This window comes from Lepisosteus platostomus, chromosome 2 (genome assembly GCF_059453375.1).
Source record: "Lepisosteus platostomus isolate fLepPlt1 chromosome 2, fLepPlt1.hap1, whole genome shotgun sequence".
Lineage (NCBI taxonomy): Eukaryota > Metazoa > Chordata > Actinopteri > Semionotiformes > Lepisosteidae > Lepisosteus > Lepisosteus platostomus.
In genome coordinates this window covers 12,350,763-12,378,380 of record NC_142612.1, presented here as the reverse complement: position 1 = coordinate 12,378,380, position 27,618 = coordinate 12,350,763, and the positions used below count along the sequence as shown (strand labels likewise).

The 27,618-nt window shown below is 35.6% G+C and overlaps 1 protein-coding gene across 4 annotated transcripts in view; it reads left to right on the top strand.

Moving 5' to 3' along the window:
• oca2 (oculocutaneous albinism II) overlaps window positions 1–27,618 on the top strand; it is a 124,557-nt gene that overhangs the window by 40,082 nt on the left and 56,857 nt on the right. For 3 of the 4 annotated variants that reach the window (XM_088598346.1, XM_088598321.1, XM_088598328.1), the window contains 6 exons: window positions 4,228–4,299; window positions 5,878–5,943; window positions 8,626–8,682; window positions 11,494–11,618; window positions 13,688–13,826; window positions 24,589–24,721. In XM_088598346.1, coding sequence (XP_088454472.1) covers window positions 4,228–4,299; window positions 5,878–5,943; window positions 8,626–8,682; window positions 11,494–11,618; window positions 13,688–13,826; window positions 24,589–24,721 — 592 coding nt within the window. The remainder of the gene's footprint in view (window positions 1–4,227; window positions 4,300–5,877; window positions 5,944–8,625; window positions 8,683–11,493; window positions 11,619–13,687; window positions 13,827–24,588; window positions 24,722–27,618) is intronic. The other variant, XM_088598337.1, reaches the window with a different exon arrangement.

Below are 27,618 nucleotides of genomic sequence, written 5' to 3'. Positions count from 1 at the left end.
GTAACGTAATATTATACAAACCACTTACAATAGCTGAGACGTTTCAAAACCTGATTTTTTCCCCTTATTTCCCCTTCTCAGTGGGTGCTGCTTATGCACGTGTTGTTTTGTTTGACACTTTTTGTTTTGGTGATTTACTGTATATTGATTGAGTGACCCAGTTTGCTGACATTTTAGCGATTGCATAAACGTTCAATAAAAAAAATGCGAGTCAGTTGTAATTGAACTGACATGTTCAGCATTTCCTTTTCATTTTTAATGCTGGATTCCACATTTTAGAATAGGACATTGTGTCTCTGTGGATTTAAATTGTTTAGACAATAAAATGACCCATGAAAGGTTTCCATAGTATCTTTGGTTTTCTGGGGCCTTCTAAATACTAGCTGTTTACTTAAGAAGTATCCCCAGAATTTTCTGATCATCTTGTTTGCTAGCAAAAGGATGAAATGAACAAAATGCAGCAAAATGAGAAATAAATTACATTTTCTTATGAATTATTCAATATTTAATGCTTACGTAATCTTCAGTGCATTTCAGTAGAACCGTCCAGGTGTACTCATTGTATATGTGAATTGTATATAAATGTACAGGCATGTATTTTTTGTCATTTATACAATTAAAAGAAAATCAGTGCAATATCATTTGCCAGAGAAGTACACAAACCATGTACCAGAGACACTGGAAACAGCAGGTGTCCTTATGTACTGTAAGACAGCTGGCACTTTTTCTTGTGCCAAGTCTCTACAGTCAGTGTTTGTAACTTCCAAGGTCAATATTAAGCTGCCTTTTACTTGACTACCTCTGATTGGATTGTAGCAATGACAGGTTGGAGTGCTCATTTTGAAGTCCAAACTAATTGAATTTTCTGTAGTTCCCGAAAATAAATGATAAGACTATGAAAAACTGGCGAAATCACCTGCTGGAATATGATATAATGAAAAGTTGCAATATGCTCGTAAAAATGTCAGGGCTCTCTTCCTCCCTTTTCAGAGTTACCTCCTGAATGAACTGGACAACAAACTGTGCACAGTGCACAGCTCATGCACAGAAAGAAACATGCGCTTGTTAGTTTGCATGAGCATGAGTGATACTTGTGACTCAAAGTGTGACTATGCCACAATTCATTTAAGCAAAAAGACATTCTGGGCATGTTGCTTGCAGGAACATCACAACATAAATTTATTAGGGCATTCAGTGACCATCTGATCACTGTTACTAGACTCTGGTATCGGTGCCAAGTGACCTATGATTAGCCATGACCTGCATAACTATGAATAATTTCACATTAGGGACAGATATGGGATCGTTTCCATCAGAGCATCAACTAAATCTGGTCCCACAAATGGGCTTCATGGAGTACCCATAAACGTGATTATAATCATCAGATGACTGAGAGCTGCCAGTATTTGATGCAGGTGCTGCTGAATTCGTGACATCTTTACTCAATATCAGTGGGCTGCATGACTGACTCGCTGATGAATCCTTGTTCTGTGTCTCATTTGGCAATGGGTGAGCATCTGTTTGCAGGTGAAAATAATGTAAGGTTTGCTGAGGTCAGTGTAATGAAAAAATATTAGTTTAGTAGTGGTAGTGTAATGGATTTGTGGTTCATGAATGACAGTTTTTGGAGTTGACTAGATGCTGTTCAGAGTACCCTTGTCATGCAGTATTCTGCGACCAATATTTTCTGAACTAGGCTCCACCTGTTCTTAAAGGAACATCAATGTCAGTGCAATCTTTTTTTCACCAAAATATTCGTCCCCTCACAGCAGTGGCCTCCTAAAACGTTCTGCTTCGAACTGGGATTAGCGTTATGTCCTGGCCCACTCTCTTGCTTGATCTTAACCTAATCAAGTACCTGTAGGATGAGCTGTGTAGACACATACATCCCATAATGAAGCTGATCTGGCAGTTCATTTACAGATTGAGTCGAGGAATGTCCCTGCGGTCTGCATGCAATGTCTCTGACAAGCTGTGTGCATGCTTGCGTTCGCTTCTGTAAATCTGCCTGACTTGAATGCACTATGAGGCTCATAGCACATGTAATTTTTAGAGGTGTCTTGACAGAAACATTAAAAAATGAAAACTTCTTGTTACAGCTGTAATTTAAAGAGCATACCCAACTTTATATGTATAGAGTTATATGTTTATTTAATGTTTAGTTTAATGTTCATCTTGAATTGGGGGTTATGATTCTAAACACAGTATACTGTACAGTATGTGTTATTTTGGTAAGCATAGTTACAATACCTAAGATTATACAAGACACCTACTGCAAAATGTTGAGTCTTTGGAAGGGCAAGGATTTTATGCCTTTTCCTTCTCATGGCTGTTTCATTTTTTGGAAAAACTTAAAAACGGCCCATCTTTTAAAAGAAAAGTTTGGGTACCTGAGAAAAGTCATCAGGAAATGTGAGATTCATTGTCAACCTATATATAATGTTTTTCACTTTTATTCATGTCCCGAAAAGTGACTGAGATGGAACTAAGGAGAGAGCTCCAAATACTTTAATACATGCTAATGTAGTCTCACTCACTCATGTCAGTTAAAACTTAATTTATATACAAGAAAGAATATATTTAAATATATTTAAAATACTGAAGAATTTCTGGACAGTCAATAAGAGGCTTGGTGACAGTGAATTTTAATGAGTATGATATTGTTTTCTAATCTTTTGAGTTCAATATGAAGAGTGTTTTGGAATTAGGTTATCTGGATGTTATTTCACTCTGCGTAGTCCTCTCTATCTTCTAATGAGGCCTCACATCTTCGATGTGATGATTATGAACATCTTGAATCGCAATTCCTCCCCATTGGTATCAATTTATAATAGTGAGAAATTAAAGTTCAGAGATGTCTGTCATTAGTGCTGCTGCTGCTCTTTTACTGAAGTCTTTTCTGTTTCTAACCACTCTTGAGTGATTGCACAAGCTTGGAAAGAGGCACTCCTGCATTATAATCAGTCAAATATCAGCAGCCTTGGTTTAGGAAAGGTCCAGAAAGACAAATATGCTCCAATGTTGAATTTTATGACATGTCTTACCTTGTTACTGCATTCAATTTTAAAATGATTTATTTGTGCTATAGTAACTCTCCTCAATCCAGATGGATTTTATGATGTGTTTTATTTTTCTAATGAGATTGACTGCTGTGGAAACTCATCAGAGGAAGTTATCTTGAAAAAAGGATGCTTGACACAAATGACCAAAATCTTATTAATTATGTAGAAAAGTAAAAGATTTTGTGTTCATCACTAAGAGAAATGTAGATAGGGGAATGGTTTTACAGATTATGTGAAAAACATGACAGTTATGATCAAGGTACAAGTATGTCCCAATTATAGAGTGAAGATGTGTAAAGGCTAACAAAATCTGCAACTCTAAAAATAAATATGCAACTCTAGGAGAAAAACAGGCTTCACAAATGTAATTTATTATGTTGTGATTTAGCAGTTTTTATTACTTTAAGGATAATCACATACACGTTATGGGAGACATTAGCAGCCTAATCAAATACACATTTTATCCACACAAATTATGAGAATCTGTAGAGGACCTATTTATTACATAGAATTATCTTCATAAAATCCCTTCTAATATAATTTGGGGATAATGTTGTCTGACAATTTACCTAATTTATTTTGTTAAAGTATGAGACATCTGGTATTATCTGCACAAAACAAATTAACCCATTTAAAACAAAATGAAGAAAACAGGGTTACCCTTTCAAAGAGAAAAGTAATGTTAACTGATTTCCAGGAATATATCAGTTAATACTTTTATGGACTTCAAAGCCACAGCATTCTGTCTTTTTCCCCCTACTAGTGCTTCTGTGTTTGCTCCATACTGTCATCCAGGTTTTGCGGCACAATTAAGCTTTCAGGGTGAAAGAGTCTTTTTCCCTGAACTGGGTGTATAATCCTAACAGACTACATAAGCTCTGGCTTCTGGGTCACAATGGATCCAGATAAGGCTCACAATGTTCTGACCTATGCCCTTGCATCTGGTTGACATGTGTATTTATACTGTATTTAGGGTATTTTTGGGCGAGCAAAAATCTGGAAAATCGTACAAGGTTGTTTTCCATAATAAACATTGCGTAATCAGTGATGTGCTGTAGAGAGAATTTGTTTCTCCCTGTTTACGACCACAACCCTGTTGGTAGAGTAAATCATTTCCAGGACAGGATGCTTTAAAGGTGACAGCAATGTTCTTGTGTCTCTGCAGATTGTTCACAGGACCCTTGCTGCTATGCTGGGATCTCTGGCTGCTTTGGCTGCCCTGGCTGTCATTGGAGATGTAAGACTCGAAACACCTTCTCGGTCAGATCTCTTAAAATTCAGCTGGGGATGGGGGGTTCTTAAAACAGACCTTATACTTTTCCCTGCTTAATTAATACATTGGTAAACTTATATTTTGTTCTGTTCTCAAAACCCAGTTAGCTTGTTTTTGCAATTAGAGGCTGAATTAAAAGCTCTGAACCTCAGTTCAATGCCAAATGTTTTTTTTTCTCCTTCATTGTAATGGTACCAGAGGCAGGGCACGCTCTGCAGGTGTGCCATTTGACTTCTTCCAGGAAGAAACAAATTCTTTGAATGATTACTGTTGCCTGCATTTATGAACTAGTAATACAAGTGTAGTGTCCCATGGTGTTACAGTGGACAGTAAGTCACAACAGTGAATAAAAGTTGTATGCCCTGCAGCAGGTACTGAAAAGAGGGTGTGAAAAAAGTTTGAAGCAACATACAGCAGTTTGTACATTTCTTCATTTAAAGCTCTTCTGCCTTAATTGTTCACATGTCTTTCTAAAAGAGACTTTGTTTTCAATTTACTTATTTGGTTAATTACACATATATTCAGACCTTCTACTGCAAAGGACTAAAATATCAAGATATTAAGCAAATGCAGACAAAGTCCAGTCAACATGCGTACAGTAGTGTAAACGGCTGTAGTAAAACCTGGGAAAGATTTTTCTGAATCCTGCTGTTTGCTCTTTAAGAATTGCAGTACGTAATAATGACCCGTTCAAAATAAAACTTGCCCAACTTGGGATTTTTGAAAATAAATGCTACTGCTCAGGAATACAAGCCATCAAATTTCCTTGACATTGTGTCCCTGAACAGTCAAATTTATGACACGTACAGTAAGGCTATTTATGCTAATTGTGAAATAACTAACTACACAATCTCATGCTTTAGCGATTCTTTAAAGTCTAAACTGTCTTATGGGAACCCAGTGATATGTCTGTGTCACCAGTGATTTTGCAAGGCCAGAGGCAAAATAAATATTAATTTTGCACTACTTATTTTAGGTGTCATACTGTACATACAGTACTGGAAACCTTTAAACAAAGACATGGCTATAACTCCAATTTGGTCCTTTAGGCTAAATACATCTGAGATTTTCTTTACTTGGTTATCCCTTGTATTGTAGATCAGTAAATGAATGTTAAGTAGTGAATTCTGCACCATTGCACAATTCAACAGAGAACATTGAATCTGTAAGAACAGTTTTCTGAACACCACAGGCATTTACTCCCTATACATTCTGTAACCCCCTACATAGTATGTAACATCACTGACATTCTATGTCAGGGAGGGCCAACACCTTAGTCTTACAGTTTTTAATCCATTTCCCGAAAATTATTGAAATAGTGAATGATTACCTACTAGTAAATTAGTTCACATGGAAAAATTAAGAGGAGCACATTGGTCTTTGAGAATTTCATTTTGGGTACCAAAATGTCATTGTTGTCCATTAGCATTTCTGTACAACATGTCCTGTATGGTGGATGAACGGGCCATAATTTTCTACACAGTTAAAAGTAATTCAGACAGAGCTGACATTAAAGATGTGCATGTCATTCTTTGTTTGCAGAGACCAAGTCTGGTAATGGTGGTGGAGTGGATTGATTACGAAACACTGGCACTTTTGTTTGGCATGGTAATTAAAATCTTTCAAGCATGGCATGAATTAAGCGGGAAGAAATATATTTAGTTGTCTTGTTTCATCTTATATCTTTTTGATGGTGCTGTCCTCAAAGACTTGAAATGGTTTTACCTTGAATATCTGCAGTAGCCACTGAGAGCGAAAACCTATTTGTTACACTTTTTCTGAAACAGCTGAATTATTGTACAAACACTGCCTCATCTGAGATCCAGCAAGGTTCAGAATCTGTCTCCATGACAACAAACAAGCACAGCCACTTTAAATGCAAGATGGCTGCTTGCGTTGAAAATGTCTTGTGGAAAAAAGAAGGGGTGGCTGTGAAAAGAAAAATTACTTGCACTTAGACTGGGCCCACTACAGGAACAACATTTGCTGTATATTAAAATATTAAATTTATTTAAAAATATTTCACTTTTTTCAAACTGATTTCTAATATTGATAATTCTAATAATGATTTAAAATATGATGATTTTAATGTCTTTGCTGATTGCTTTTCAATACAATTGACTGCATTTGCTAATATATGACAGATTTGTTATTAGGGTCTTTATATGAACAAAACAAAACTGGTACAGTATCTTTGAAAAATAGTAAGACAACAGGGATCATTTTCATGGAAACAACTCATTTTAATATTCATTAAGAAAAAAATCACAGTTTGTATCGATCATAGTCATACAATATGTATTGTCTTAATTATGTTTCCCTCAGAATTGGCTTCATTTATTTTCAAACTAATCTAGCAAGAAAATCTGAGATAGTCATACGTGTGTTTGCTGCAGATCTCTGACATTGTACTAAAATTGTATAGTTTTAAGAAGAACATTACCTGCAATAGTTATTGCACCATATCTGTTCCATATAAAAACAAAATCAATCCAAAACAAAACCCTATGCCTAAAGACAATATCTGAATGTCATGATATATTGGGGAGATTAGGATATTTTGATGGCAGATTACTGTGCTGAAAATCATGCGAGTTTAAAACTGATACAAAGATGATACAAGCACATTAGCTAAGAAACAGAAAAAATGGCTAAAATACTTTTCTTTTTGGGATTACCAGCCCTTTAGTGTTTATTAGGCCTCCAATCTTTAATGTCATATTTAGGCACTGTTAGAACAGGAATCCATACCACATCAACTCCATAAATGTGAGCAATTTTTTTTTCTTTTGCTCAGATAATACAAATATGACTCGATAGCTTTGTATAGATAAAGATCTAGTGTAAGCACCGGGGTACTAGGATGTACAGTATGTTTAACTATGATAGGGTGACAGGCTTCTCAGTACTGAATTGGGAGTGTGTAATTGAACAAATGTTAATTTTTCACCAGGTAATGAATGCCACAGCCTTCAGGGAAAGCAATGGCCCCGCTTGTTCAACTGTTTTTTTTCTCAGCAGTGTAGCCTTTGTAAATCTTGGCATTACAGCTGGGACTCTGAAATTAATTCTGCGCAGGAATCCCAAGACAAGTGTATTTGCCGAGGGGACAAGCATATAATTATTTTAAACAATCTGAAATGATTAATTAGGACAAATTACTTTTTCATGTTAGGTTATCGGAGAAGAAAAGAACAGGAATTACAGTTTACATTGGATGTTACAGATAGAGAAAACCTATCATTCATAATTTACCATTTTTACCAATTTTCTATATTCTGTTACAGGTGGTTGGTCTTAAAAGCAAGTTCACCTCTTACCACATTTGAGATACTCTTTTCAGAGATATCCTGTTGTTTATTTGGATTTACTTGTGACTTGATTTACACTACTTGTGACAGTAAATTATTACCATTTAATGTTTTACCTTTTTAAAAATGGTGATATGCTTTTCTAGATTTTTTGCAGAGACTGAAATTGAAAATGAAAATATGGATACTTTTTACATTTGAATCGTTTGAAACGCAGACCAAAAGGCTATGAAATTGTGTAAGATTCAAATGGTTAAAAACTGTACATGCATTCTTCATGTGCCAGTTTACTTCCTGGGATGTTTATTTACATATATTATGTTTATCTACATGTTATAGAGGAATTACATAAAGCATTATGGATTGCATTTATAGTGGTTTTAGAAAAATACGTTGTGTTTACTCAGATTTCTTGCAATGATAATAATGATGTGAGAGATACTTTATTCTTTTAAAGAAAGGTTTCTATTAGAAAGCTGATCTATCACTGCGAAATTTCCCTAGTACATACAAAGTACATACTGTAACCAGTATTGTTGTTATCCACCCCATAAACAGCCACTTAATCATAGGTCAGATGCTAATTCATAGTGTTTAGTCTCCTGTACCTGATTAATAATTACAACCTGTACTTATTAATTTCTTGTGAATATACAGTATATTTTATTGGAGTAATTTTAGTTCAGCATATGGAATCTGTGATCTCAGTGTGAATCCATGGTAGTATGGAAGTGAGGTAGGACTAAAGGTCACTCAAATATTCTCATACTGTACGTCTTCAGAATAGAAGAAGCATATAGGTAATCACAATTTGGTTTTTGACTTCCTTTAATTATGTCCTTATCAGATGAGACTGATTGTGAGTGCTTCTTAAACAAATAGGGTTATTTTCTGCAACCTGTAGACATGCTTATTTTTTAATAATCTAATAAGATGTTTAACTCTTTCTTGTTAATTTATGGCCCTATGTTTTTTACAGATGATTTTGGTGGCAATATTTTCCGAGACGGGATTCTTTGACTACTGTGCAGTAAAGGTAAACCAACGTACTTTGGGGGGGGTTGAATTTGAATAGTGGAACCTTTGTGTTGACTAATGTCTCAGCTGGGGTTAGGAAGTGTAAATATTCAAATCTTTTAAATATACCTAGAGCTTTATAGGTGTTTCCATAGCTTCAGTCAGCACTATTTCTTTTACCTGTGCTGTAGATAATTTTTATCATTTTTTATTCAAGAAATATTTATTCAGTCTACTTGAAGTTGGACTGCATTCCAGAAAGTTAAATCGGTCCTAAAGGGTTTGCAAAATACATTTGTTGCTTATGATGCACTAAGCATGTGTCCTGTGCAATGATATTTGAGTGGTGATCAATTTTAAAACCCCTGGAATTGTGAAAAGGCCTTCCTAGAGGAAATATAGCATTTACAGTATACTGTACTGTATGTTCCAGCTTAATCCCACAGAAGAAGGGATTTACAGGCTACTTTTCTTCTTCTGTTGAGGATCACGGAAATCTACCATGATGAGCTACATGTAAAATCATTGACATTTGCTGTCTGTTGCAGGGCCATAAATCCTGTTTTACTTTCAACTCATAGTACTAAGTTGAGGCCCTTCATAGCGCCTGTAAAATGACATTTATCAGACAAATTCTGCCTGGACATGATAAAAGAATTTAAGTCACAATCAATATGCTTTATGGAGTATAAAGCTGTTCTACAAAATGTTGGCTCATACTGTTCGGGCTCCAGTATGATGGACAATGGAGTCCTGATTTTCAATCTTGAATAAATACCAGTGGGGCTTCCAAGTAGCTCAGCTTGTAAAGGTGCTCACTCTGTGAATGATATTCCCCAGATGGTTTAGCACCACCAGGGCCATTTGTGATTAATTTGCTCTTCTTAGCTCTCAGCTGCTAGAAAAGGGCGACCCTCAAAACTTGCTCAGTGCCTGCAGGATTGCACCAACATCAGTGAAACTCATGCTGCTTCTCCAGACGCACTAACTCTCCTGTCAGGCACTCTGAAACTTGTAACATGTAGAATCATGAATGAGGATGGAGCGCTTGTAGATTATACTTTCATCATTTGTGCCCGGGCAAGTACAAGAGACAATGATGATGACTCATAAAATATCTGAGGAAATTTGGTGGACATCTTAAAAAAAAAAAACAGGTATAGAATAGATACTCCTTTCTGATTCATGCATGTGGCCATAACAGATACCTGTTATGGTATGCAGTAATTCTGTTGATGATAAAATATATATAACAAATTAATTAGGGATTGGAAAATGATGCATATGCATTGACCATTTTAAGAAAATCATTTACTGTATTTTCTTTAACTTTGCCAAAATGCACTAAAATCTGGTCCATTCCAAGAAAATACATTAAAAGCTAACAAGTCTATTTTGTCCACATAATTCTTTTTAAAATAGTCTGGTTTATTAAGTTGTGTTTACATTTTTAATATGGAGTATGATTTCTATTATTTCACTGTTTTTTTTTTGTATGGTTTATGCAAAACACAGTATCCTTAGTACTTAGATCCAACTCCATAAGTCCAAAGGACTAAAACCTTAGTCCTTTATCTGAGAGGTAAAGTAGGACAACCATCAAGTACAGCTTCTGGGTTTGCACGTATCGTTTTCCCTTTTGTCTTAATTGTTTCTTAATAAAAAAGGAAAATCACACAGATCTAAACCATTTATTTTTCAAGAAATCAGAAAGAAAATGCATACAAAAGGTTTACAGCTATTTCAAGCCTATTACAGTACTGTACATACCATCCACCATCTGTGCTTTATGAGAGCTTAACCAGCAGCTACCTTATCAGGGATAGGTGACAGCCCCTGGCTTATCAAATTCACAATCACAGGGAACAGCACAAGGCTTTCAGTACATTCTGTAGGCAACTATGTTTCAGATTGTTTTTTTTTCATTCCTGCAAAGTATAATCAAGTTATGTGGCAGTCCATGATGATAAAATTTAATCATTTTTCATCATTCCATCACAGTGATCTTTTCTTTATTTAGGAAAGCAAAATTAAAAGTGTTTGTGTATCTTCTTAGTAACTTTTTAAATGAGATTTAAGCATTAAATTAGAGCTAGATGACTAGTGAAATATTGATTACTGCTGAGTTTGAAGCAGCAGGGGCTAACCTATTAACATTTTAATGGTATGTCTTTTCCATTCAACCAAAAGTATCTGTGAGTGTTATAAAGTTAATTTTTGATTTTTCTGCATTTTCCTCACACTAGTTCATCTTGGCAGTTGAACGAGGTTCAATAAAACAAACATTTTCTATAGGTTTTGCATGGCTGGTTGTTGGAATATTTAAATGAGATTGTGAAGTGTTAGCAAGTGGTCTCTTGAATACTTATTAAACCAGCAGCCTCTATAGGAGCACCCCAATTCATAGGCAGCTGTGTTAAAGGAGCAAGTTTGATAGTAATTTATTGCACTTTGCTATGAGATTAAACTCTTTGAGAAAACCTATGCATTTTCTGATCATCTTAATGATGGGATTGTCATGCATGATTGTCCTAAGCTGTTATCTTAATGCCCCTGTAGGTGATGAGAGAACAGCCCAGCAATTGTTCATTTGAACCTCCAAGCTTATAGGTTGGGGACTAAAATAATTCTGCAGGAATTTCTTTATTGTTTGAGACTGATATTTCTGGGAGGGGTGAGATTAGTGCATGTTGGGGTGATTTAGTACTACAGCTGAAGAACAGAAGTGTAAATTTGACTAACTGTTAGCAGTCAGGAAGAGTAATGCTCCTTTGAAGACGCATAAAATGTGAGTGTCTCTTTTTGTGACTCCCAAACTCTTTTTCTGTAGGCTTATCAGCTGTCCCGAGGAAGAGTGTGGCCAATGATCATTATCCTGTGCCTCATTGCAGCAATTCTTTCGGCCTTTCTTGACAATGTTACCACAATGCTACTCTTCACCCCAGTAACTATAAGGTAAGCACTGTGCCACATGCCCTGTACTTGAATTGCACTCGCCAAGCACCAGTGATGTCATCTGATGTACGAGAGGCTATCTCCCAAAACAAATAAAATGGCACACTGACAGGGTTGGGAAGTACTGTTCAAGGAGTGTGGTGGAGTGTGTTCCAGAGTTGGTCACATTAGTCTTTGATATTCTTTAGTTTTTAGTGGTCTTTTCTGTTTTTTTAAGCCCTTACAATTATTCTCACCATCTCATCACTCTCTGTCTTCATTAATCATCCAATCCTCAGTCTTTACTAATCAATTTAACACAACTAGGCACTGGAGAATTCATCTCAGTTAACTCTGTGTCAACCCCATCTCAATCTTTACTATTCACATTAACACATCACTGGGTCTGACTTTTGAGCCAAGAGACTGGCTTTCTCACCAAGCCACTCTCTACATATACATTCTTAGAGTGGAAATTACTGTATTTCACACCTTTGTGTAATAAAATGAAAAATATACAGAATTTCTTATACGTTACATGAATAATGACTAAGAGGTGCAAAAACATATATAAATGAGTATAAATGCACCAAACTGGAAAATAACACAATAATTACACATTTTGTTTTCTGGAATAATCTCTGGAAAGTCCCTGTCTTTTGTAAGAAGTATTGATGAAAAATAATTATATTTGGGAACGTGCACACTAGGCTGGGATTAAGTGTCAGTAAACCTTAAAATGGATTAAGTGTAAATGTAAGTCATGTCCTATTCTGTGAACTACATTTCACTTTCCTATAGGTCCTTAGACATTAATTATTACCATTACACTAAGTGAAAGCAATCCTCTAAATTTGTAGATTTTAGATTTTAGAGTCTAGGAGTGTCAAGTTTCAGACAACCCCAAATCTCTTTTACCTTCTCAGGTTTCACTTTTTAAATTGTCTGGAGACCTCACAGCCTCCTTCTTTCTACTGCAGTTCGATAAATCACTTTCATTTAAAATAGCTCTCTTTAAGTAAATGCCTTGCTTACAGCGTTAAATGCTTTTTGATTCCAATTAGCAGCTACTGTATGTTTTAGACATTTCTCTTCTCACCTAAGGAAGGGTTACAGTGGGATGTGAGAGAGCTCTGCGGAGTGTGTTTCTTACTTTAGGTTTTATGCAGAATGACACTAAGTTGTAGTCTTCCCCTCCAACTTGTCCTGTCTTTCACACTGTCTCATTAATTTAAAAGTAATTTCAAAGCCCAGCATTGGCAATCACAAACCTCTGAGAGCAAAAAGGGATGTTGAACGAATAGCTGTATTTTTCTTAATTTCTTTAAAATATGTTTGGAGTTCTCTGAACTTCTGCCTTTTTTCCATTATATTCATCAAGTTGACATCCTGGAGGGATGGTAGTAATTCTCCAGCACCTAAACGTCAGTGTTTGTATCTGATTTTACATCTCTCTGTGGGGCAACTGGTGCCAGAACATTATCCCATATCTCATGTGTGTGGTGTCAGTGTGTTCTGTTTATCATAGAAAAAAAGATTCTTAAATGTTGTCAACAACCCCTAAATGTGAGAGAACATTCCCTGATCCTCAACATAAATATGTTATTATTTCACCTCTGTAAGATTAATTTAGAGGAAGAATGTTTTTCAAAGGGATAATTCTTCAGTGAAGCATCATCTCTAGAGAGATGTGGAGAATATTTATGAGGTTTATGCAGCAATTGATGTTTTATAAGCATTGAGCCATTAAAGCTGAATGTATTTTATTCAGTTTGTGTGCTACCAAGAATATGATTATGCAATATCCTAGCACCTCCCTCTCTTAAATTGCTTGTCCAGTGACAGGGATTTTAGTGTTTGGGTCTAAAGCAGCCCTCATAATTCACATACAGCTCTTCTTTTCTATGGCTTAGGTATCATTATCTGAGCTAGTATTCCGTCTACACGATTTGTCATTCTGCTTCAGTTTTCACATTGATGTTGCACCTTCAGGACTGTTTGGACAGCTTGAGTGCTGTAAATCAAGTTATGGTTTTCAGCAATCTAATCAAGACTTAAGGGCTTTTCTGTTTCTGTTCTTTATCCCGCAGGTTGTGTGAGGTGCTTAATCTAGACCCCAGACATGTCCTGATTGCAGAAGTAATCTTCACAAACATTGGAGGAGCTGCCACAGCTGTCGGGGATCCACCGAATGTGATTATAGTCTCAAACCAGGACCTGCGGAAGAAAGTATGCAATTTTCAGCACTTCTGATAAATCTAGGAGTTTAACCAGGGGATTCTACAGTGGCCACAGTAACTGATCCATTCATTGAATGTTTCATCTAAATCTTCATTTTAGATGTTTTAGGGTGCTCTCTAAGAAGAAATCTAATTAGGCATGGTTTAAATGTAGTTTATACAGTAGGGTTGGGATGCCTTTGATATTGTTGTGCGTGAATATTTAACAATATGCAATTCAGGACTTATTTTTTTACCGCACAATATCACCAATTAAGATCCAAGAGTTAGGTCCTGAAGCAGTTGTTCTTTTTCCGAGGCCAAAGTCATGGTACAGTATGTTTTGTCCACTCATACATTTTTAAATATGTTATCCAGTACAGGATCACGGGTGTTTATCCTCGGTGCTTACCCTCGGAAGCAACAAGCGCAAGTCAGGGCACACCCTAGACGAGATGGACAGGGCACACACAGTGACGAACACGCACACACAAAACAGAACAGAAGGCCAATTTTCCCAGAAGCCAATTAAGCCAATTAACCCACAAGAATGTGGTTGGACTGTGGGAGGAAACCCACTCGAACACGGGGAGAACCTACAGATGGCATCCCAGGAATTGAACCCAGGGCCGCAGTTCTAACCACTGCACTGCTGTGCTGTAGTAGGTTTTGTCAATCTCTTTAAATAATCAAGAACTCAGAGAAAAAGAATTATTACATTAATTGTATTTAACGAATAGCTAATTCAATTAGGCAATTTGTTACTCAGAGGAATCAAAGGCTAAAAACATTTTGCACCTCGAAGGCCTGGTCTTGTGAATTCATACTTAAGATATTGTTTGTGACATCAGATCTAGAAAGTAAGTCGAATTAACGATTTTTTTCTTGTGTTTAAGACTTGATGCCTCAGGGTTATTTTTCCCCAGCCGACATAGAGTTATGTGTCTGGCACAAATAATATTTAGATTTATTTAATATGCTTTCTTTCATTAATCAAAAAGTTATAATAAGAACATACACATAAAATAATTTAATTCATAGGACAGTGATGTGTTAGTTTCAGAATGCAACAAGAAATGCATAAGTAATACAATACGATACAAAGTGGATAGATATGTTCCAAGAAAAGAGTCCAGCTCTGATCTGTGTGATCACTGCAAAGAGCTGATGGGGGATGAGCCCAAGGTCAAACATTCAGGTGGTGTACAAGGCAAAGGTGACATTCTGAGGTCTGACAGAGATAAGATGGTTGGTTACCTGTTTCAAAGACAGTTAAGATTTCAAGAAGGGACAGGAAGGAGGAAAGTCAGGCATCGTGATGACTAGGAAAATATTAAGAGTGGGAAATCAGAGTCGCTTCTGTAGGTTGTGTAGAACAGAACCCTGACAGGAGAGGTACAGTACGACCTGCCAAGTGAGGAAGGTGGTGCTCTTGTGGTAGACTGCTTGTCAATGGGTTTTCGGCAGGAAATGCATCATTCTCATAAATCTGGAATCTGGATGGAAAGTAATATTGGTGACAAATTCAGTTAATGAAAAAAATAAAATAAAACAAATAATATTTTCTAACCTAAATAATAGAAGCTGAGTCAAAAAATAATGTTAGTCCATACTGCTGCAGTTCTTCATTTTAGTAATTTTTCTGTGAAGGGGTTATTAAGTCTTAAAAGATCAGGCACTGTGACAGTACCTCTGCGTTGAAGTGAACAGAAATAGTCCTTTCATCAGAAATGTGTTTTTTTTTAAATAATCAACCGTGGATATAGCCTGGTTTTGTTGGTACTCAGGACTGTAGAGAGAAGAGTTTTCTTTCCAGTAAGCTAATGATGTGTTTCTCTGTAAGTTTAAACAAACCTATTTCTCTTATGGTGACAGTGGGGGAGGAGTAATACTGCTGTTCAGACAGGGACTGATGATCTTTGATGGAGTTTGAGTACTTTCTCTGGAAACGTATTCCTTTATCACTGTGTATCAAAACGGGTTTGTGTTGCCTTCATTCTGACAAATAAGTTCGTACTTTTGTATCTGATACCTACAGTTGAATGAACAGCTTAAAAAATACACTCTGTTATATTTTTTGTAAATATTTATAAAGGCCATGCAAATATAAAAAAAAACAAACATACCAGGTATGATTTTTGTTACAGATGACCTTTTTTATGTATTAGAAATTAGTAACATTTATGTCTTAAAGACATACCTATAAAGAAAATACTTAAAGTTACACACTTTTGCTACTTCAAAGTGTCATGGCTGCAATCTTTTAAGAAACAAATTGTAAGAAAACTGCAAGAGTCGGAATACTTTTCTAAGGCCCTGTAATTGCAGTATAGCCTGCTTAAGAGAAAACTGTATATTATGTAAAAAACACAGGACGTAAGTTTAGACATTCAAGGATGGTTGTGACCTAATTCTGTGCTTAAGTCCCCTATCATTGTAGTTCCATGTTCACCTTATTTTTAAAAGTCTAAAAGAGTGCCTATTCTTACAGAGAAATCTTAGCAGTCTTAGCAGAAATATTGGAAAGAAACTAGATTCTAAAGAATGTTCCAAGATGTGTTTTTGAAAAAAAAAATCCTATTCCCTTTTTCTAATAAAGATGATTACAGAACTGTATACTGTAACTGAGTAAATGTTCTTATTTGTCAGACTCAGTAATTGCAAAAATTACCTGGAACTGTTAAAATGGGAAAATAATTTAGATTTCTTTGCTATTTTTATTTGATATATTTCTAATAAAATGAAAAAAAAAACACTTTAGTTTACAGACAAATTATACTAAGCATGAGGTTGGTGGTCTACTGTTTCCTGAATGTACAGTATTTGTGTTTGTACTGGTGAAAGTAGTCATTCACAGCAGAGATAGTGAAACCCTGAGAACAATGAGTGTGCATTGTGTTAAAATTATTTTTCAAAAGTAAAATAAATAACAGCCTAATGCATCACTGCTGCTTTAATTTCTGCTTCTGGGTGCTGAGCTTTCCAGGCTCTATTGTGGTATTTGACATCTGTTCACCTTGCTTTAGAATTTACACCCATTGGCCAATGGGAGAAGGTTGGGGAGGCAAAGGTTGTCATTGCTCAGCAGAGCCAGCTCCCTCTAGATGATAGCACAAGGCAGTCAAAATTACCACAGCAGAAGGCAAAACAGGGCTGACCTGACCTTTTAACTTATAAGGTGCTCCACAGACAATGTGGTTAGCCAGGATGGGTTCCTATTAAATTATTTTCTTTTATCCTTTTCTATGTTTTCAACTTACTGGAGTTTGAAAGTTATTTTTGGCTGTAAGGGAGAAGGATGGAGATTATCTTAAACGATCTTCTGCTGTACAATATACTGTATAGGTCTTTTTAAATGGCTCGTCAACTAAGAAGTTAACTTGTATACAGTAAGTCAAAAACAGAATAAAATACACTATGACAAAACTCATAGGTAATGCTTAGTAATATATATTTTTTTATATTGCAGACAAATGTAATGTAGTATTCTTATTTAGTATTGCATACCTGACATATTTCCTTACACTTTCTACTATAAGTAACAGAGGCTATGCATCAGCAGCTGTTAAGCTTTGTGGTAAATTTACTTCAGGACACCTTACAGTTGATACATTATGTATAAGAGAAGTCTTTCCTGTTATCAAGATCAAAAACTTATTTGAGAGTGGGAAACAGCAGCCTAAATAAACCCGAAGACCTCTGAATACGTCACAGGCTAACCTCCCTTCTCCCAGAAACAACCTTTTCACATAATATTTTTGATGCAAAGTACACACATAATGACTCAATGAAAAACCGTACCTCTTTGAATGCCTTAAAGATAAAGAGGTCATTTCAATAGCGTTTCCTCTCTTTTTTTAGTGAAACTTAAATTGACTCACGTTATCACCTTAGTGGACTTTCCCTAGAGCACTCCCTGCAGTTCAAGTCTCCTCATCTTAGTTCAGAATTGAAGTGATCATTTTGTGTCACAAGTCGGTGAAAGGGCACACTCCTGTAAGTCTTCTACACTAGCGGTATAACGGCTGCTCACAAGATAATTGACCTCTAATATCTGCACCTTTAATGCAGTGCAGCGGAGAAGTGTTAAGTTGTTAAGTGAACTGGAACTGGACTGGAAGGTTGTTGATTCTCTAGGTTCTCTAAGTCTGAGAGTTTGTTCCCAATTATCTTATCTGGAGGACAGATACAGTATAATAGGAGCTGTAAAATGAGAACAAATAATAGCTTTGATACAACTTTACTTCCAATGGATCCAGTCTTATATAACAGTTAATTACAGTCATTGCTTGGCCTAACAGGCCATAAACACTCGTTATTTGTTTGGTGATTTCTAATTTAAAAACAAACATATCCTGAGGGAGATTTTCATGTCATATATTCCAGTAATAGAGAGCATGGGTATTTCCAATATCAGGAAGACTACAGAGGAGAGGAGGCAATTTAGGCCATCATTTTCATTTTGTTCAATTTCTCCATGCCAGCAATTGTACTAGGAACAAGCATGAAATACCGCACCTTTTAAAACCCTCTTCTGAAAGGGACAATTTACAGCAGCTGATTGATTTAAACTACTTTAGGAGAAAACTAGAAGCACCTGGTGAATACTCATGAGAACACAGGGAAACAGCCATTAGGCAATAGTACAAACCGACATACTACCCTGCTGTGATGACTGGTTGAGTCAAATGGGGCACTAATCATGACTCCTATTTGAAGTATTCTTTAAAATTGGGAAGTATAGGTGTTTGAAATTATGCCCCCTCTGAGAAAATTATCTGGCAATTCATGGGTCTTAGTGGCTGCTTGGATCTTCTGCAATGATAAATAAGTTCAGTCTTTCTTTGCCAGTTTGGCATTTTCTAGTTTACTGCAAAAATGCCATGCACTGACATATTCGTCTATGCTTATTCCTACATATGTTCTTTTGAACCTGTTGCGAATTTTGATGTTTTCCTTTTAGTTGTTCTTCTTTTCATCTAGTACTATTATTGATTTATTTGGCTGATGCTTTTATTGAAAGCATCCTTCATTTGTACCCATTTATAGCACAAAGCTTTTTATGGGACCAATCTGAGTAAAGTATCTTTTGCAAGGTTATGATAGCAGTGCCTCATCCAGGATTTGAAAGCACTGATGTCTAATATGAGTCCAGGGCACTAACCACTATTACACACTCTCTAATAACAACACGTACCTGCAATGTAAGAAAACAACTGTGTCAGCTGTGTTTTGCTGTTCTTGGCTGTATTTTTCCTTGCAGGTACAGAACACATAAATGTCCTTTTGATACCCAAGTACTACAAATTAATTATTTCATACATCAGACATTTTTAATCATAAACAGGTTGTTATAGTGTATGTAATGTATTATATATATATAATGTATGGTTGTTATAATGTAGTAGTAAGATGGGTCATTTGGCACTGACATTTATTCACAGAGAATTTCAATTTCAATTCAGTTTTTATTTGCAATAGTATTCCTTGCAATGAATTGCCACAGAGTGCTTTTCCAAATTATTTTTGAGTACGTCATAGAGGAGTACTTTGGAGTAGACAGAACAGTCATTAGGCATGGTGGAGAAAAAAAGTCTGTGAGGGTCTGATGCATAACTTACAAGCCCAGTTAAGCCATTTGGTAATTATTATGCTATTGATACAAGACTTTCATTCAGATATTTCATGAAATAAACCAGGGTATCGACTTCAGCCATATTGCTCCATATTCCAATGATCCTTTGTGTAAAGTGCCTCTTGTTCTTGGTTTTACATGCACTTTTGTATGAATTCCATTTGGGCCCTCTGGTCACTGTTCTTTCTCGAGAAATCCTCTTCATTGACATTGTCAGTGCCTAGAGGATTTTGAGTCCTTGTATCTGGTTCCCTCTTAGTCTTGAAAGAAAGCTTGAGTTCAGAACTCTTGATATATTTAGTTATCCGTGTGTGCTGGGTGGTTTCAGGGGGCTGGGAGATTCCTGAAAGCAGGTTAATCAAATCCCAATGGGCACAAATTACACATGTGTCACTTGTCATATGTCATTTACAATTCCAGTGAGAACTGCTCTGAAGAATACATTTTCGGGTCCATTGAAACTTATCTGAAAAAAGTAAACATTTTCTAAATGCACAAAGACGTAATGCATGGAATTGTCTTCAACATTTCACAGGCAATGAAAACCTTCACCTTGGGCTGTAGAGACTACAGAGATGTCAGGTCTCACTCATTAAGTGTGAGGCACACACATTCCGATGCCCTCTCACACTTAAATGCTTAGCCTCTGAAATCTCTTGCTTTGCACTCAAAGAGATAGTTACAATACAGTACTCATGGAAAAAAAAAACTTTCGTAAGGTGAACCAAAAAAGGTTGCAAAAGCCCCGGGGAAAAAAAACGAAGCAATGGTGATTTCCAAAGTGAAGCACAAATATTTTATTCTGTAAACTGTCAATTAAAACAACCCTGCTGAATACTTGGTGATTACAATCAATGTGTTATTTTCAGTGTCAGTCAATGACAAGTGAAAAACTAAGCCTGTCTCCACTTGTTTCTGCTAATCAGAGCATATGCAAATATACTGTATGGAAGTTTTAAAGAAAATTCAGGATGGTTGACATCATCCAAGGTCACTCTCACTTCTGCTACTCTAACCCATAATTCTCCATGAGGTCACAAAAAGTATAAATACCATAGTATGTTTCTCTCTCTTGCTTGCATTTGTTTTTCTGCATTTCTCCTCCACCCCATCTCCACCTCTGCAGCTACCTTTCGGATACATTCTCTCTCTGTCAGGGGGCCTAACCTCCACATCCTACTGTATGGCCAGGCGGTTGGCCCTCATCCAAGTGGGTTAAGCTTTCATTTTTCATTTTCCCATTGCATTTTTAATTCCTTATTCAGTGATGTTATTTCCTAGTAAAGTTATAGGTGTAGGGATTTAAGTATTGAAACAGATAAACAAATCCTATATAATGCAGTCCTGTATGTTGGTTCAAATATCACAAGCAAATAATGATGAAAAAATTAACCTCTGACATTGTCCCTTTGAGTTGTCTAAATCTGAGTGCCATAAAGTACACATTTCCTCTCAGCCATAGAAAAGGATGGGAAGATAACTCTTTATTCAACACAATTGTATTGTTTTAATTAGGGGAAATTGAGTTGAAATGGGAGATAATCTAAAAATTTCCTTGAATAAGCATGTGCTTCAATTTATGCATTGTCCCTGACTCACATGGCAGACAGCAAGTTGGAAAGAAAATGTGAAAAATTTGCAAGCCCCCTGAAAGTGCTTTGCAGTTGATATCCTCCATTATTAGGACAGCCAACCCTTGGTATCTCTGGACAGATAGTGTGCAGTGAACTACAAAGGTGTTTGTAAAGGATTATACCACAATCTTGCAAAAACTATTTGACTTCATGAATTCAAAGAAATTAAGACATAAAAGTTCATGAGAAATCAGGTAGCCTTCTCTTTGACTCCAAGGGTTTTATAACCAAAATGTGCTGTTAGTTAGCCTCAGTCCAAGTTTGCTTCAGCATTTAAGATACAAAAAATGTAATAAAAAATGTAATCAAAAAAGCTGATTGAACCAGTCTCAAGCCCGGTGGATTGAAAAACAATGAAGTCTAAAAGAGCCGTACAGTATACATTTAGCAAACGTTGAACACAGTTGTAGTTTATGTTTTATTACTTCAAGTCATTTGCCTTTTGTAATCTAGTATTAATATCACAATGGGAAGAGGCACAGTGTCTGTGAAAAATACTTCTAAGAGTTTTCTTGGGAAATACAGTTATACTTCATGAGTCCTACAGTACATTCAGGAATATTTCAATAATCACAGGCAAAATGTGCTACATTTTTTGAATGAAACTCAAAAATTGTTAATTCACAGCAGGTTTAGCTTTGATCAAGTGTATTGATATTATTCACAATTTGTTTGAGCTAAATTTCTGCCAATGTAAAAATGCAATCACCATTGCTGTGTGTTATGAGAGATTATTGACAGTGCAATTGTGACAGTGAAATCCATGGAACAAGTATGATTCTTTCAGGACATCTATAAATGTATTACGTGAGCGTTTCGTTAGGCAAACAATTTTACTTTAAATGCCAGGTGCACCATCTCTTTTTGTTATCTTTCCCGTATTTATACAACTGCTGTTTTTTATTAGTAGTACTTTTCTGATGACAGAGGAAACTTAAAATCAACAGAAACACCCATATGAAACATAGGTGATCTTAGCAGTAAATAACACATACAAATAGTTCAAAGAAGTATATGAAACGGAAGGGGTTCCATTATATGAACAAACAGTGCTTTGATACTCATCATTATCGATACTGATCACACCATTGGCAAATGGAGAAGTGGACACAAGCATAATTTTCTCTCTTTAGATGTCAAGACTATTTCTGCTGCCTACTTTCCTCTTTCCACTGAAAGGAGTTTGAAAGCTTTTTGAAACCATTCCTGTTTAAATCCATGACACTCAAAGTAATACAAGTACTTCCAGACAGTGTCACAAATAAGTTTTTATTTTTATTAAGTGGACTTCTAATGGTTCTGGTGAAACAGCGGAGGAAATAATGTACTGCAATACGATAGACAGTAACCTTCTTTCAAATTTCAGGACTGCCATTATACTGTGACAGAGATTGCTTTTATAACTGTGTATCAACTATTAATAAAGTATTAATTCGTTTGCAGGGTTATACAGAAGTTTTCTTTGTGTATATAGATTTAGATATTACATTTTATTTTTAAACATTTATTAGTATATACAGTAGTTCCCAGTCTTACAGAAATATGTGCCTGAAAAAAATAGTAGCATGGACATATACTGTATATAACATTGTCCCCCTTGTTTGTATTAGTGTATAAAGGAAAACAATCCTTAAATAGCTTTTGTCTACGGCTGACTTGTATCTTTAACAGCAGATTGATTATATGAGTTGAGAAAAACAGCACATCCTAGCTTAACTCATCTGTTAAGCTCCAATCATCCGTTCTATCCTTGTAGCAAATGGAACCGTAATGAAACCCCCCTTACATACTAATGAATAGATAATACCACAGTCTAAGGCTTAATGAAAATGATGGTGGCCATGTGTGTTACATAAGTGAAGCATGGCATTCTGAACAGGGGGGTATAAATGAACATTAAGTTCTTGCTGCTTTACAACAGAAATAATGGTGTTTTTGATTGGATGGCATTTAATCAGACCCAGTGATAAATCATGTTTTCCTGTTCATAATTGTAATGCTGTGTTTGCCCAGACTTGCGTGGGTGACAGCTAGTTGATTAAAAAAAAAACAAGTAGCAGAAGGCTGCGGATATTCACTTTTACAATCTCCTCATAGTAAGCCTCAAAATATAGACCTGTGCTGTCTCAAAAATAGAAAAAGCACAAAAGGGTGTTGTTTTGTAAAGCCGTAAGATATGCTTCCTTAACTCACCCAAAGCTTGTAGTTTTCCATTGTATCTAGAAACTGTAAACATTGCTTAATGAAACAGATTTCCTGACATTTTGATTAGACATTTAATATGCCTTAAGGAAAAACGTCGTGTTTTTTTTGTAAAACACATTAAATCAGTTCATGTTTTTGTTTAATTTATTTGAGAATGGGTGCTTTTTAAAAAGTTTTAACAGGAGTCCGAAATAGACTATTAATCGTATGTTTTTGAATAAATTAATCAATGCCTGGGTAGGGAAAGCATTTGCATTCATTATTAATTAAAAAGGATCTATGCACATTCAGCATTAGCAAAATTACAGGCAGTTCATTTTCCATACTTATGTTCATGTACTTTAATCAGGTTTGCTTAAATTTCCTTTGTGTTTCTTCAGTAATAAGCCAGGTTTTGGAGTCTTAGTCTGTGCTTTTCATTCTTTCTATTCTGTTTGTTTCAAGTTGACAAATCAGAATATAAATGATGCAAGAGTAATATGGTACTAAAATCTGTACTAACGCATGGTTTGAGAATACCTCCATACAGTATTTGCTTGCCTGAAGGTTGAGGTTACTGCTGTAGTGGTGAGACTTCGAGACTTACAGTATATGTGTAGAATAACATTTTCAAAAGACTTCAAAAGTGATTATGGTTACAAATTCCCTTTACAAATGCCTTTTTTGATTAGAAACATTTACCGAAAAGGTTTTTTTTTTCAGTAAGTTGCATATTGATATCACCACATTTACAATTTACCACATTTACAAACTACTGCAGTGCAGACGATTACAACTGGCCTAGGCCTTAGTAAAGAAGTTGTGTTTTTTGTCTTAAAACAGAAGTGGCAGAGACGATGGTAGGATAAACTATTAGCCACTAAAAAGAATCCATGCACCAATACAGTTAAGGCTTTAATTATAATCTGAAGCAATTCTTTTTATAACTGAATTATGTGGTTCCTTTAAATGAACAAAAAAGCTACTAACATACTTTAAAAATTGTATCTCTGAATGCATTTTCTGCAGGTATTTAGATACGAGCTGTTATGTGTCTCTAAATTTAAATTATGTTGTAAAGCTTCTAGAACAACACATTTGTCTTCAGTGATATCAACAATATTTAGAAGTGGAATAAAAGGTAAGGGTACAGTACAAGTATTAATTATTTTTTAGTGCTGCAATTCACTGACAGGACATATGCGACTGCAGACGTTTGTTGTATGTTACTAAAAGGTAGTCTGCTGTTTGTTGTGAATTACTTTTAAACACTCCAGAAGATCTGAAACTCAGAATTAACCATTTTCCCTTTTTTGTAGGGGATTGATTTTGCTGCATTTACAGGACATATGTTTCTTGGGATATGTCTCGTTCTTCTGACATCGTTTCCTTTTCTACGAATGCTTTTCTGGAACAAAAAACTATACAACAAGGAACCTAGTGAGATTGTTGGTAAGTCATGATGTTTCCAGGCTTCTTTCACCATCTAGGATAACCTTCATAATTCATTAGTCTGTATTATAGTAATGCTTGTCAATTGAAAACAGTATAGGTCACAATACATTATGTGATCACGTATATACAATGTCTTGTAGAAATGTAAATGCATGTAACCACTCAAAGATTCTGACCACTAACCACTTTATTTATAGATATCTACCCTCTTTATATACATGTATATATAATTTTATACATACAGTATATACATTAAATTTGTGCTATACTATCAACTGTAAAAAGCTACTTTTTTCAAGGTACTGCTGTTTAGGTATTGTATCTTTAAACAGTTTTTTTACATTATTTCAACATTACAACTGCAATTAAACTCTACTGTTAAAAAGAATACTTCCTTCAGATTATGTTATAGATTGTAGATATGAAATTGTTTTATCTATAGGAAGCTGCTTTTTGTGTTGCTCACTTGCTTTTCCACTTTTTATGTTACATGACTAGAAAATGAAAACATTGGGAAGATGTTTCCTGTAAAATAAGAGACTGTAAAATACACATTTGTTTCATGTAATTACTCGCTATTGGCTTACTCTATCCATCTTCCTTTCTCAAAAATGAAGTAAACCCCGAAGCAGAAGAGCAGTTCCAGTAGCAAATTCATAATTCAATAATTACCAGACATCTAGAAAACACAAGATGTTTTCAGTGTCTTTATTCACTCTTAATATAAAACATTTTAAATTATTTCAACATCTGTTTAGCTTGCTGTGAATTACTTTGACAGATATACTGTACATGTAGGTTATTTAACACCTGAAGAAGCTGCTGTAGAATTGATTTCATCCTATAAAAGATTCGACAAATGTTCAGTGAAATTTTCTGTTTTTTTACTATAAAATGAGTTATGAGTATACAGGAATACATATATCATATTTATGAACAAGCACAGTCCTGTACACTTTTCTAAGTTTACTTACATTGTAGACAAATGGGGGGAAATAAAAATAAATGACTATACAGTTCTGAACAGAATGTTCCATTATTGAATTTGGTTTCTTCAAAGTACAGCAGGCGATTGTACAAATACATGTCAGAACCACTAGGTACTGTGAAGGTATGTAATCTAAAACAAAGGTACACTTTTATAATGAGCAGAAGCCCGTTTCCATTTTTTATTACAACACTGAAGATACTGTAGCAAGACTGCACTTACAAAAATGGCTTAATTAGTGTTGTTTGTTCAAGAAAGAAAATTATATATATTTGAAAACCCAGCTGTGGAAAGAATCAAAATTACAGTATTCTTACATTTCTGAATTTTCAGCTGAAATTTAACAGTGAAATTCACACTGTGGAACTTGCAGGTGTCCCAGAACTTCATCTTTTTTGGTTTTCACGAGGAGAACACGCAGGATGTTTTCACATTTTTTGTTAACTTAATTTCTACTGAAAGCACTAAAAAACAGATTGCTGACCTGCATCTCCGAGAGACAGTAATATCGTCCTAAGAAAAAAAAAATCACAACCAAAAACTGCCCAAGAAGTGCTTGCTTAATTCATGAAGTCTTGTTGCTAATAATAGTACGGAGGCTATTATAGACCATTATATCTCTTATCTTGTTGCGGTGGACGAATAAAACTGCAGTGTTTCAGAGATTAATAAATCATATTCAGGTTGTCTTTTACAGTAGGCTACTGCTGTCTTCTCTAGTTAATGTAGTGACCTCAGTGAAATATTGTAATCGACCGGGGGTCTGCGTTATCCTCATTCAGGAACCAGAATTTGCATCACAAATGTCTTCTTTCTGAATCTGCATAATATGCTATGCAGGTTTTTATTTAATGTATTATTATCTTAAGGATAATATAGGTTTTCTGTCAGGTTGTATTAAGGAGCATTTTCTCTTGTTTATTATATTCTTATTGGCATCCTCAAATTTTCTCATTACTTTTGAAATCTCATTTACATTTGTCACTTCAAATAGTAAGTTATTTTCAAAAATAATCAGACTTCACGAAATGTCATGTGTCATGCCTCACACACTGACTTACACTTGGTTTTTTGACATCCCAGAATATCCTGTGTTATTGGCTGGTTGGACAAAACATTGAGGGAATGTCAGAAAACCTGCTGGAAATTGATTATATAGCTGCTTAATAAAAGGGGGATCATATTTTTAGAAGAAAAAATAAAAATGAATCATATGTTGTCAAGGGACTCATTTTAGACCTCAGAAAATTACATTTCTTCTCAGCCTGTCTTCCTTGTCTCTACCAGATAAATAAAAATATGCTTGGATTAAACTGAAGGTTTAGAACTCATTTTGCTGAGACCTGAAATTTTGTTCAAACTAGTACTCTAGTGCTTTCAAAGGATTGGCTGTTCTAAATCACCAGCTTGTCTATCCATCCATTTTCTAACTGCTTTATCCAATACAACGTCATGTCGAAGCCAGAGCCCACTGTATCTTGGCAAAACGATGGGCAAAAGGCAGAATACACCCTAGACAGGATGCCAACCTATCACGGGGCACACAGACACAAACACACACATTCACACCAGGAACAATTTTAACCCCCACCCAATGAACCTACCAGCATGACTTTGGACTGTGGGAGGAAACCGGAGCGCCTGGAGGAAACCTGCATGTTCGCAGGGAGAACATACAAACCCCACTCAGACGGTATCTTGGAAAGTGATGGGAATGGAAGGCAGGGCCCCAGTGCTGTGAGGCAGCAATGCGAACTACTATCCCATCCTGCTTCCCTGCTGGATTATCTTTAACATTTGTCTGATATTTGCAGGAAAAGCAATTTCCAGACATATTGATTTAAAACCTTCTCTATATCACCGCCGCCAATGATTTATTATTGTCCGGGTCTTGTTTATTAGCTAA